Source organism: Equus przewalskii, chromosome 19 (genome assembly GCF_037783145.1).
Source record: "Equus przewalskii isolate Varuska chromosome 19, EquPr2, whole genome shotgun sequence".
In the NCBI taxonomy this organism is placed as follows: Eukaryota; Metazoa; Chordata; class Mammalia; order Perissodactyla; family Equidae; genus Equus; species Equus przewalskii.
This window is the reverse complement of record NC_091849.1, coordinates 53,283,093-53,295,894: the sequence shown is the minus strand read 5'-3', so window position 1 is coordinate 53,295,894 and position 12,802 is coordinate 53,283,093. Positions and strand designations below refer to the sequence as shown.

Genomic DNA, 12,802 nt, shown 5'->3' with positions numbered 1-12,802 from the left:
GAAGCAAATTCACAACCTTGATCATTTATTTTAAAATGTGCAGGAAAACTGTAGTATACTTGATGTGGGGTATGTTTTATAAATGCAGAGGAGAAACTTTTTTGTCTCAGGGTACTTGATTTGAATCTGTACCAATGACCAAAAAATCCTTAGTTTGGTTTGGATAAGAAATAAACAATTTCGAGAATTTTAGTGGCTTAAACTATTTCTTATTGAAATGATATTCCTTTACTTACTTCCAACCTGCTCTCCTGCTATTCATGTGACATCAATTGTATGCAGTTGTTTCGCGTATGTCAGCGTTTGAGTTTGCTATCGTCCCATCCCACATGGCTGTTAACAAAGAATTTTCAATAGGGGAGATATTAAACGACGTCATCAGGTTTTAGTGCAGTTAGTTTGCATCCGAAAAATGGTGCGCACAGTAAGATTCTGCAAGCTCTTTCAGTATCTTGCCTTCACCAATAAACTCGAGACTTGTGAGAAATATGGCTTTGCTTTAGACACTCAGAGGAAAACATCTGAAGAGAAATTAAACAAGAAACCAGGCACCTCCAGGTAGAGTAAAGGAAAAAGATTAAAATTTCATAATAAATCTAGAATTTGCTCGATAAATCTACACTGGTATCAGAATGCTATCCTAGACAATGAAAGTACTGTGAGCCCTAGGGTTAAGTGAGAGCTTGTAAGGAAAATTATAGCTGCACAAAAACATTGTAGACTTCCAAATTTTAAAGGCATTAAACATTAAGGATAAACACGTACTTTGCTCATTTCCTTGGATTAAGTATGGTATTTTAGAAAGGTGTGCTCTTTCCCCATTCTACTCATCAAATTTTAAAAATGCAAATTTCAATCTGCATGTAGTCATGAAGAATGCTTGACTTATATTTATTTGCATAGGTTAAAACAAAGCAAAGTAGTGAATACAACTTATGGGAAATATCTAATTTGTAGGTCTGTTTACATTTCAACTGAAACGACTTAAAAGAATCATACTGTATCTTAGAGTATTTGTGTTTCAACTGTACTGACTTAAGACAAATAGGAATATGCTTTTCTGCTCAAAATTTTGATATTTAAAAACTCTTAAAGCTGGGCTATCTAATCACCATTACTGAATTATTATAATTATTGCTTTGGGAACTAGAATCTATTTACTGGTGATTAATTCTCTACAGTATTTTATTCTAAAAAGATCTGGCTGATATTAAGAAACAACAAATTAACCTCCATTTACAACTACTTCTTTTATTTTTTTAAGCAGTAAACTTTAATAACTTGTAAAAACTAGAAATAACCTCAAATATAGACTGAGACATATCTTGTTAATTTAGCCACAACCTGAGGCTTAATATAGAAGTGTATTAAATATGTACTATTAAAAGAAAGATCTAAAAGAGTGCTATATAAAATTGGTGGCAAAATTTTCAGTCTGCTGCTTAAAAACTGGCTTTTTTCCCCCCTAGAATTTATATACCCCATGCATCATTGTGCTTTGTTAGATGCGTGCCTATAAAATCGCGAAAATGGAGGCTTTTCTGGTAGCAAAAGGGTTAAGTTCTTTTTGCTTTACCAGTTTCGAATTACAATGAGAAGCCTCTTCTTCCCCAGCAGGGTTGTGCTTACATTACTCTTTAGATCTCCCTTGAAGAGGGCTGGTATATTTGTGCCTGCTGGAGGTGGAATTAACAGTAAGGAGGAGAAAGGGATTGAATGGATTTACAGGAAGTTTTGCAAGTAAATTCAGGGAAACACATTTACTTGAATAGTACAACCCTGAGTCTTATTTTACACTAAGACGACACAAAAGATGTTAAAGTTATCACCAAGCTGCCGGACAAATATGTATTCCAACACCAAGGTGCAGATCAGCGTAGATCTGTGATTCAGAAATCAGGATTTGTCTTGGAAAGCGCTCAAGGGTTGAGAAGAACTCAAGAGCAAGTGAAGATAACTTTGGGAACTACAGTTTATCAGAAGATCAACTTTCGTTAATTCAAATACCAAAGGCCTGATTATCATAAATTCATATAGGAATGCCTAGGTCATCTGGTCAAATAATATTAGCCGTCTCCTGCTACATCAATGCAGCAAAAACTCTTAACAACTGTGGATAATTGGAAATCCGAGTTTCAGCTTTCTTAGAAATAACTGCTCTTGACATATTCCAAAATATTTAAAATAGGGCAGGAAAATCAGTGAGGATGTTGTGTTCAGAAATGTCACTGTCATGAAGAATAGGTAAATTTGTTTTCTTCAGCTACTGGGAAAGTGTACCTCCTAGGAACTTAGATTTTTTTTTTTTTTTTTTTTTTTTAAGAGGACAAGAAGGACTAAAAATATCAACATTTTGCTTTTGGACAAAAATGCATCTGACTGTATTTTTACTTAGGGGTATTGTGGGTTTCCTCTGGAGCTGCTGGGTTCTAGTGGGTTATGCAAAAGGAGGTTTGGGAGACAATCATGTTCACTCCAGTTTTATTTATAGAAGACTACGGAACCATGAAAGACGGGAAATACAGAGGGAAATTCTCTCTATCTTGGGTTTGCCTCACAGACCCAGACCATTTTCACCTGGAAAACAAGCTTCCTCTGCACCTCTCTTTATGCTGGACCTATACAATGCTATGGCCAATGAAGAAAATCCTGACGAGACGGAATACTCAGTGAGGGCGTCCCTGGCAGGAGAAACCAGAGGAGGAAGAAAGGGATACCCAGCCTCTCCCAATGGGTATCCTCGTGGCATACAGTTATCTCGAACGGCTCCCCTGACCACCCAGAGTCCTCCTCTAGCCAGCCTACATGATACCAACTTTCTGAATGATGCTGACATGGTCATGAGCTTTGTCAATTTAGGTATGTTGTTCGTTTATTTGTTAATCTATGTTATTACAAAGTGGAAGTTTTCCTAGTGGGAAAGTAGCTGCCTGGTAGGTGGTCATGTTTATATAAAGTCATTTTCTATAACTCTCCTCTCCAGCTTCTGTTTCCTTTCTTTCATGGATGCAATCTAAGATTTTGCCGTAGGCAACAAAGTCATATATATACGTATATATACTTAATTTTTTGTTTTTTAAAAGGACAAGCTAAAATTAAAACACTTACGGTTTGGGTAGATTAGGGGCTTTTCAGATCTTGTTAAAATTTCAACCTTGCTTAAATGTATGAATAAACAGGTGATAGTCTAAAAAAAGGAAAATTTATGAAGATAGCTGTGCTATGGGCAAAAAACAATTATAATAATAAAAATGAAAAAGAAACATTTGCAGATGGAAAAGTAAAAATGACGTTCTGAACCACTTTTTTGTTAGTAATTTAAAAAACATGTAAGTATATATTTATATGCCACTTAAAAACTCTCATTTAGAGGGGGCAACTACTGTGAAAATATTGATGTGAAATTAACTAAGATCCAATAATATTGTAAATGACTACTTTCAAAGATTTTCAGGGGGAGATTCGGAAATCCTGAGAAAAATATTTTAGAAAAGGAGTTTCAATCTAACATTTCTTGACTGTAATGATTAAAATATATCATGCCTATTTGACTTTTTTTCAGAAGCAAGGGAAATGTAAAACATGCTATGATGGTCTTTATCTATACAAAAGTTTCCTATCCATTTGAGATAAAAAATTAATTGAAAACTCTTTAATTAGCAGCATTATTAGAGAATGATTTTGAAAATTATGTTTTACTCAGTGCAGTACTGACATGGTAGTTTTTAAATATTGACAATATCAACTGGTAAATTACTGCCCGATACATCATCTCATAATAATATTAAAGAGTTGCTATTTAAAATGATTTTACAAGGGCTCTAATTTTCTTAAAATGTTTTAGTAGACACTGAAGGTGAAAATTTACTATCTTCCTTGAGACCTTCAAAAAAATAACATAGAATATACTTATTTTGGAAGACAAAATTTTATCAACAAATTTAATCAACTTGAAAGAATTGAGAACATTTTAATGTAAGAACTCTTCAAACTTTGCTTTGAAAATGCAAATCTGCTCTGACTTAAAATTGACATGTTTTATTATACACAATTAAAAGCTTCCTCATATAATGTCTCAAAGAAAATATTCCTTGAAAAGTCAGATAGCCACAAATCCTAATAACACATCGATACTTTTATAATACATGTTGCTTAATATGCTCTGCTCATTTGCTCTTGGCAATTCTAGCGTGAGTGAAGGATAAGGTGCCTAATAAATCATATGCTTCAGGTTAGTAGAGACAAAGCTCTCATTATGAGTTTTAGTAAGCCATCATTGGTTCCCCTAATCAGGTGTCCTGGAGGCCTTTTCTCCTACATATACTTAACAGGTTTCATTTGGAACTTTCAAGCCATTGAAATATAGCTTAATTCTAAATTAGTTTGATTGCTTTTTCCTAGTATAAGTGGCATGCAAATATGGCTCATGGTATGTTTTACTTTACAGCAATTTCTAAAGTATTATTCAATAATTTAAATTAGTTTTAATTTTTTAATAGAAAAATTACACTCCAACATGATTTACATATTGACAAAGTAAATCACTGAAAAAATCAGTTCAGATCATCTAAAATCTGATAGGGAAGAATGTGTCATGTTAAGTACTTTAAAAAACAATACCTAAGTCATGAAGCTGTCCTAATAATATATTTTATTATAATTGAATATTTTGATCATTCACAAGTGTATTGGTTTTTTAGAAAGGAATTAAGTATGATTTTTGAATCTGTGTGCCATTACCTTTTATAAATCTACATAGAATAAGGATATCAAAACCAATAATGAACAGTTTTATTCAGTGACTTCCAGAACCATTTCTGTCATTAAAGGATACATATAGTTTTAATCAATGAAATTTTGGTGATATTGTTTGGATTGTAGTAACAAGGCAGTTTATTAACTATCCCATGAAATGCAGTTATTCATTTTCTGTAGAGAAACAACATTGGAGATAAGCTTCAGAAAATTTCTATTTGTCTATTTTTATCAGGCTTGAACAGCTGAGTAGTGATTTATTCTCAATAAGAAACCATATTGTTTTTCTTTATTTAATAATTCCACACTAAATGTCTCACATGAAACTACTGACAAATTGATTCTGATGCTAAGTGAGTTTTCCTAGTAGTCTCTGAGGAAAATTGAACCACAGTTTTATTTTATTATCCTTCCACCAGGCCTTCTAATATATCCAAAACTTGCAACCAATCACTGCTTAGTAAAAAGCTTTAACTCCTGCACTTCTTCCATAATAAAATAGGTCAAAGCATATTTAGAAAAGGTAAAAATATAATATCATTAACTGCACTAAGAATTTCAGAGTTTCTTTGTGTAACATTCACCGGCAAATATTATCTGAAACTTGTTTCATGTACTTCTAAGACTCAAGAGGATTTGATTTGATTTTTTAGTATTTTGAAAGCGATGTATATAGTGGGGACTAATGGAAAATGATCAAATTAGCAATAGGCAAGGGATTTGTATTGAGGAAGTCACCTGGATATTTAAATAAGTGAAAAGAATCTGTTGACATTTCCCATAATAGGTTGAATTATATAAAAAGGATCTAGTAGCATCTTTTTTTTATTAATGCTTGCATGTGTCATTTTCAAGTCAAAGAATAGATTCTACACTATTATCTGGTCATCAGAAAGACATTTTTTTCCAACATAAATTTTGCTCATCAAGAACAATTAAACTTAATTCAAACTCTGAATCATATTTAACAAAATACTTTTTAAATTTCAGATGAGATTAGTTTTGTGTCCATAAGCGAAAAATAGATTAGAATTTGTTAAAAGACACAACAGTGAATAAATTGCCTTAAGGCCAACGTAAAGAACTAAATATGAAACCAAACTCATTATTTTTACCTTTATTTTAGTGATTTGTTCATTTTGAAGAAACAAATATTAATTATTAATTATTCTTTGGCCAACTTTTGTCGATCTCTTACTGTGTAGCTTTTACAGGTTGACTTCTCAGTTTGTCCTCAAAACTGTTGAATATCCGTGGAATTTTTGCTTAGTCAATACCACATTATTTTGTTAGTGACAGAAGTATCTTTCTGGTAATTTTCCTTTTAACTGTCTCTTTTTCAAAAATGTTAAGGGTTAGTTTATATATCAAATATCTATGCAAATGAAAGGAATGATTAGGCAATTTGCTTGCAATATTTAAGTATATCTCCTGTTTACATAAAGATAAACATGCAAGCATTCCTAAGAACTTTTATTTAGAAACTGCTTTTTATTTGATTACTTGGTGGTGGTATAACTAAAATGGCATAAGATTGTAGATGTTTTAGAGGAGATTACAAAAAACAGTAAACGCAGGAAATTTACTTTTTATTATTCTTTGTTTACATGTATTTCTCTGGTAAAGAAGAACTCTAGGTTTATTAATGGTTTTTAACTCACTGATCAGTTGGCTTGGAGTCAAATACTTCTTAGGGATACTTCAAGAATATGTATTAATTCTCAAGCATAAAACTATATAAATGTGATGCTTACTTTTTCAGTATGTTATAACACATATTTAGCATGTTAAAAAAAATGCTTTCAAAATTTTAAATTAAACCCTTATCCTTTTACTTCCTCAAATCATTAAACTCTCCTGGTACTGGAAGAAAAAAATGCTTATGTCCTCAGTTGACAGATTTGAAAGACATCATTGATATTTATTGTTGTTTTTGGCTGACTCAAGTGCCCAGTGAAGAGGACTTTATATACAGATCTACCTAAAGATGCCTATCTATGGAGTCTCTCCAACAGCGTTATTAACACGTGTGTAACATAAACACACCCATAAACACATGCAAGATTTTCTTTTAGGGAGGGGGGATGGGATGGGAGGGAAGATGATCTCAAATCTTTATAGTACACATTTATGGATTCTATCTGGAATAACAAATGCTACTATTGAGTAAAACAATCATTCTTTAAAACTTTTAACTTTCGAAGAGAAAAGAAGTTGCTGAGGATGGAAACCTTCTTCTCTCTTCAACAAACCTTGGCATTCATAAATGTGCGCTGACAGATTCTTCTTCTCCTTTAAAGCTATTTTATTGTTAGATGATGTGCATGGCTCCAGAGAGCGTTATAATCATAGTTTAATTAAAAGGTTTTTTGCACGTGTTAATAGTCGCTCACAAGTAGCCAGTTTAAAAGTTTAATAAGAAGTAACAGCTGGAAATAAGAAGGTGTGATAACATACTCTGGAAGGGCTTGGGTCGGCCTCACCCCCCTTCCCCAGTTCCTTCCCTTTCATTCTTCCATTTTTTTTAATATTGCCTCCCTCTCTCTTCACCCCGGCTCTCCTCACACTCTGTGGCCTTTCCTCTTCAGTTCTATGGTCTTTCTAGCCTCAGGCTCTCTTGGCACCTCTCTCCTTACTGCCCCCACCCTTCCTGGGGTCTGTCTTTGGTCCTAGTTTCTTCATAGCTGGAGGCTTAGATTAGCTGAAAATCAATTAGTTACAGCTTGATTATTTAGGAACAGTCTCCTGTTTTCTCTCTAGTTGAGAAGGAAAAGGTTATGATGTGCCAATTGCAGCCTCCACCCATCAGGAGAAAAGCTCCCCAGGGCATCAGCACTGCTCTGGCTCTTGCCATCCCCTGTAATTGTTTTTCTACCAACCCATTCTTCATCGCCTCCTCACCTCTCCCTGAGGATGCCATTGACAGAATTTAATTGTTTTTGTCTTTACTCTTTTATAACATAATTAAAATTTAAAAGGGAAAATTTAAGGGAAAGTGAAAAACAACAAATAGTAATCAAAATACAATTCTTTATTAGTTTACAAAATGCTTTTGCTTATATTATTTTTATTTAATACTCTTGTCACGTCTGCGAAGAAACTATTTCCTTTTTAAGTTGAAAAGAGATGATGAGAGCGGATAAAGAGATCAAGAGTAACAGCTGAAGGCAGACAACGATGAGGATGAGACAGAGAAAGAAATAAAATATTTTTTTAAAAGCCCATGGAAGAAAGAAAATGAATGAAATGAGTCATTAGAGGCTGGTCTTGGGGTTGTGCAGGTGGAGGACACGTTGGGAAATCCTCAGTCCACCTCATACTGACACAGCAGCTAATTCAACATCCCCAACCACATCAGCTCCAGGGGAAAACCCTTTCATCCTTCCACACTGAAATACCGAAGCGGGTAGAAGGGAGGGGGCTCTCTGTGTGTGTGTGTACAAGGAGCATACAGACGGCTACTCACATGGACAGTCATAAATAATGGAGTAGCGCAGCTTGAAAAAACCACAGGTTAGGGGAAGAGGCTTCCCTGACGCACAGAGAGGGGCTGAGATCAGAGGAGCCTCTGAAAGGGTTGGAGGGGAACAATGAATCCCTTGTTCTAAGTAATATTTATGAGTGCTTCTTTGCACCTTAAGTTCACATTTTATTGGCTCGGCTGTGGGGTCTCCCCATTCGCTCATCTCTTAAAATAATACCCTTGGCTAAGATAGCCATTAAAGCACACCAGTCAGCTCTGACAACCGGCTCATTTATTTGGGGAAAAGGGATTTGTTGTGATTTTGATGTGAGATTGGGATGTTTAAGATCCAGCTATGGATCTTAACGCTACCACAGTAAGATGAAAATAATAGTGGGAGTATTCACCTGCCTTTTTCGGAGATGTTTACAGGAGTCCACGTAACCAAGTAGTAACCCCTGATTTGCATGAGTCTTGTCTAAACGGTTGTGGTAAAATTATAATCTAAAAAGAGAGAAACAAAATCTACTAAAGCGTATAATGTTTCCAATGAAAATAAAAAAATAATTTGTAGATTAGTAAGGGTCTTTAGTAGTTTTGAGAGAAAAGAAGACAACAACAAACCTCCATACGAGAACAGAGTGCGTATCCTTCCTCTACTCGGAGTCGGTATCCTCTGCTTGGAGCACGTATCCTCTACATGAGTGACGTCAATGTTACGTACAGCTTAGGGACCAAGACCTTGTATAATGTTAAATCATTTGGTATCGAAATTAAACTAGAGTGTGTGTTATTTTGTAATTTCTAAGATGATGAAGATCCCTGTCTTCATAATGATGTGTCCTTTCATTTTTCTTTTCATAAACAATGGAGTGTCTGTGCTTGCATTAGAAGACAACTCTGTATTTTAGAAATAAATGCATCTTAAATTATCCTTTAGAAATTGTGTTTACTTAATTTCTTTCTGGAAGTAAATAACAGCTTTTATAGTTCTTGTTGTCTAATAGCCTTCCCGGTGTTGTTAGCAAGAAAGAAAATAGTTTTTAAAAGTCAGGATTACCAGATGTAAATCTCATTTAGATTTTATTCAGGACTATGAGACATGTCAAAATCAAAAGATTTATTAACGTTTACAAACCCCTTCAGCTATTTTTTAGGCTGTCATGATATGAGAAATTCAATATTTTTTGTCGTGCACAGATTTTCTGTCCCTCTTGTAACCTTATCATTAGCCTTCCTAGATAGCTTTGATGGTACATTTTCAGAACCTTAAGTCCATGGCATATTACTGCTCAAATGACTTTAAGGTTTAATTATAAATTAAACCTAATTGCTTTCCTTTCTGTGCTTCCACCACAGAAGCAGAGTAGCATAGAAGAAGCCAGAATGCCTGGACTGGAATCCTGTATTCTACACGTTCTAGCAGTGTGACCTCGGGCAAGTTACTTAAAATCTCTCTGTGCCTCTGGGTCCTTATCTAACAAGTGCCGATAATGGTAGCACCTTCCTCACTGGGTGTTGAGAGGGTGAAATGAGTTCATATGCATCCAACTTTAAGAACGGTATTGGGAACGTAGTGAGACCTCAATAAATGGCCCTTGTTGTTATTAGATTTGCATTCGTATCCACCATCTGTACCATATGTACAGGAGCAGCTACATAATTTTTGGAGCCCAATGCAAAATGAAAATACGAGGCCCATTGTTTAAAAATTATCAAGAATTCCAAGATAATGGCAGCAGATTATTAGACCAAGGGGTCCTCTTGCGTGTAGTGCCCTGTGCAACTACATAGGCCACGTGCTCATGAAGCTAGCACTGCATCTTTGATGATATGTTGTGATGGCAGGAGATGGCAGGAGCCATGCCCTGCTTATCCCTAGTGGTGTATCAGGGTCCCAGAAGGAAAGAGACAGCATGTGCAAACCAGATCATTTGAGGAGAGTTTAATATTAATAATGTTTATAATGTTGTCGGCAGGGCTTTTTGTCAAAACAGGGCATAATGCAGCGCCTGGAACAGCAGGGGAGCCTTCATTATTCCTGGGCAGGGGGCAGAAACAGTTACCAGAAAACTCAGAGGTGAGCTGCATGGGGAAGGTACCTGACAGGAATTGTGGCTTTTGTTAGAGATGCCAAACAGCCCACCCCTAGATACTCAGCAGGGAGGGAGACCAAAGAATAAATACCTAGAGAATACTTTTCTGCCTTGTTTCCCATTGGCTGATGCTCACTGAAAGCCAGAGGGCCATGGAGCGTGTTTGCACAGCTCATGAAAGTCAGCCTCTTAGTGCAGAGAACAGAGTAGAGGAATGTGGAGAATGGATCTTGAGGCACAAACTGAAGATATTTGGCATAAATACATAAATGAATATTGGGTGTTAGGCCACCAAGAGTTCTAGAATCACTTCAATTTCAGTGTAAGTTACTGAGATATATGTTAACCTTTGCCCTACTTAATTTGTTACACAATTCAAGAGATAATCATAATTTAGTGTGAGAGTTAGTTACTTCACAAGTTAGTGAAGTAAATTGGCAAAAACAGACATGGTATGCGGAAAAAAATTCTTTTTTTTTTAAAGTCAATAAACTTTTAAGTAATTTCACATGTTATGATTCCTTCCACTGCCAATCACCTTAGTTCCGCCAAAGTTTGAGTCATAATCTTCAAGATAGCCCCTTTTAAAAAGAAATTTTACTCAGTCCATGGTTGTCAGGTCAGTCAGTTCACAATTCTTTCAGTTGGGCTTCTTTCTCTGCTTGAATATGGACATACCTTAAAAATTCCCGACCTGTAATCTTTGGGATCCAATTTCTGCAACCAATTTACTTTGGAGCCACGTTTAGGGTCAGAGTCAATGGATCTGCCTGGTTCTCAATGTGAGACACCCTCTAAACATGAATAAGTTCAAATCATATTCACTGCTAAGGTCTCTCACCCTAGAATAGTATAGACCTTGGGATATGCCAATACCTAAGATTAAAAAAAAATTCACTATTAGGTCTTTTATATGGATCAGTAATTTCATATTCCATATTAAAACTATTTTAGAGCAAACTAAAATTAAAAACAAAAACCCAGGGGGAAGTAGCACTTTCAGATTGCAATATGAACAGTAGACTACAATTGCCAATCAAAAAACCAGTATAGAAAGCACTAGAGAATATGCAAATACGTAGAGCAAATATGAAAAGCAATAGAGTTCTTGAGTCTTTAGGCCTCTTTATTTTCAATACTATGTCATTCTTCCTGAATTGATCCATGACTGTGTGTTAAAGTTTTTTGAATTCTGAGTAGAATCATCTGGTATTCTCCACAGTTAATGTTGCAGGCAGAAATAATGTTAGAATGAGGTAAATTGGGATTATGGTCTTTTTTCTTTGCCTCCTTTCCTCTCCCCTGGCAGAGTTCCTTTGATTCACAGAGGCAGAATTTACTGGAAGAGCAGGTATGTCTGCTATTTAGTTCTCATAGATAACCAACCACTAAGCCTTGAGGCCAGAGCCATCCCTCTGCCCTGTAGTCGGGCATCGAGTAGAAGTGCTCCTGTCCAGCAGAGTCTAGGTTCCCCTTCAAAGCTGCTAAGGATGGGAATTTTCACCTGATTTTACTCCTATAATCATCAAAAGCAAAGGAAAAGAGAGTTCAATGTGGAAATTGTGTAGGCTCGTCTACAAATAACCTTGATGCAGGCGTTGAAGTCTTATTTAGTGGGGAAGAAGTGAAGGTCATGAATTAAATAGGCTTTATGGTTAATGTTTTGTAGATGTTTTCTTTGCTTGGAGTGAGAAGGGATTACTTGCTTCTTTATCTCAGTGAGGTTTAAGTGTTAAGGGCTTTGGAGTCACGCTGGTTTACCAGCTTTGCCTTAACAGCTGCATATCCTCAAGCAAACTATTTCACTTCATTGGAACAGTTTCCTCGTCTGTAAGCGGAGATCATAATAGTGAATTGCATTTGAGATTTAATAAGGTAAGGGTATGGGCCTTTAAGCCTACATGAGAAAAGTACTCGTTGGTGATCACTACTGCTTCTACAACTACCTGTACTAGAGTAGAATCGATGGCATTCTAAAGTTGGAGGAGATCTTCACCCAGTCCACTGGACTTTGTCAAATAAATGCTTTGCTGAAATTGTAGAACATTAGGCATGTGGCTTTTCCTCCTTCCAAAAGAAAATGAACCCTTGAATTTCATTGACTCTGTTTTCAAGTTGGACTGTGGATGGATTACATTCCTTCATCAGGGTGTCCTGGAAAAGGTCAGTCCACAACAGAGCATTCAGGTGACTGTGGGGCTGCCCTTTGAGCACCCAAAGGCAACATTTGCTGTGATGTGCTGCTGAAAGGTGCTTTTCATATCGCCTTTGGTCAGATTCCTAGAACGAACCCACGGATTTACTTCAGTTTCAGATATTACTTCTTCCATTTCCTCGCTTGTGATGGAGAAGGGGAAACTGATTGCAGGCCAAAGTAATAATATACAATTAGAAAATACTTGGTTGTGAAGACATGAGTACTTTCTAAAAGACCCTTTGAAAGAAGGAAAAAAAATCTTGACGAGTTCTAAGGCTTATTTTCAACAAG

General features: G+C 35.8%; 1 protein-coding gene across 6 annotated transcripts in view; it reads left to right on the top strand.

Moving 5' to 3' along the window:
- The first annotated feature begins 392 nt into the window (after positions 1-392).
- BMP5 (bone morphogenetic protein 5) overlaps positions 393-12,802 on the top strand; it is a 118,345-nt gene continuing 105,935 nt past the window's right edge. For 5 of the 6 annotated variants that reach the window (XR_011529817.1, XR_011529816.1, XR_011529815.1 and 2 more), the window contains exon 1: positions 1,628-2,859. Coding sequence is in view for 2 of the 6 variants with exons in the window: in XM_070584812.1 (XP_070440913.1) it covers positions 2,370-2,859 (490 nt within the window). In the remaining 4 variants the exon portion in view is untranslated. Of the gene's footprint in view, positions 2,860-12,802 lie in introns of all 6 variants that reach the window. The other variant, XM_008515308.2, reaches the window with a different exon arrangement.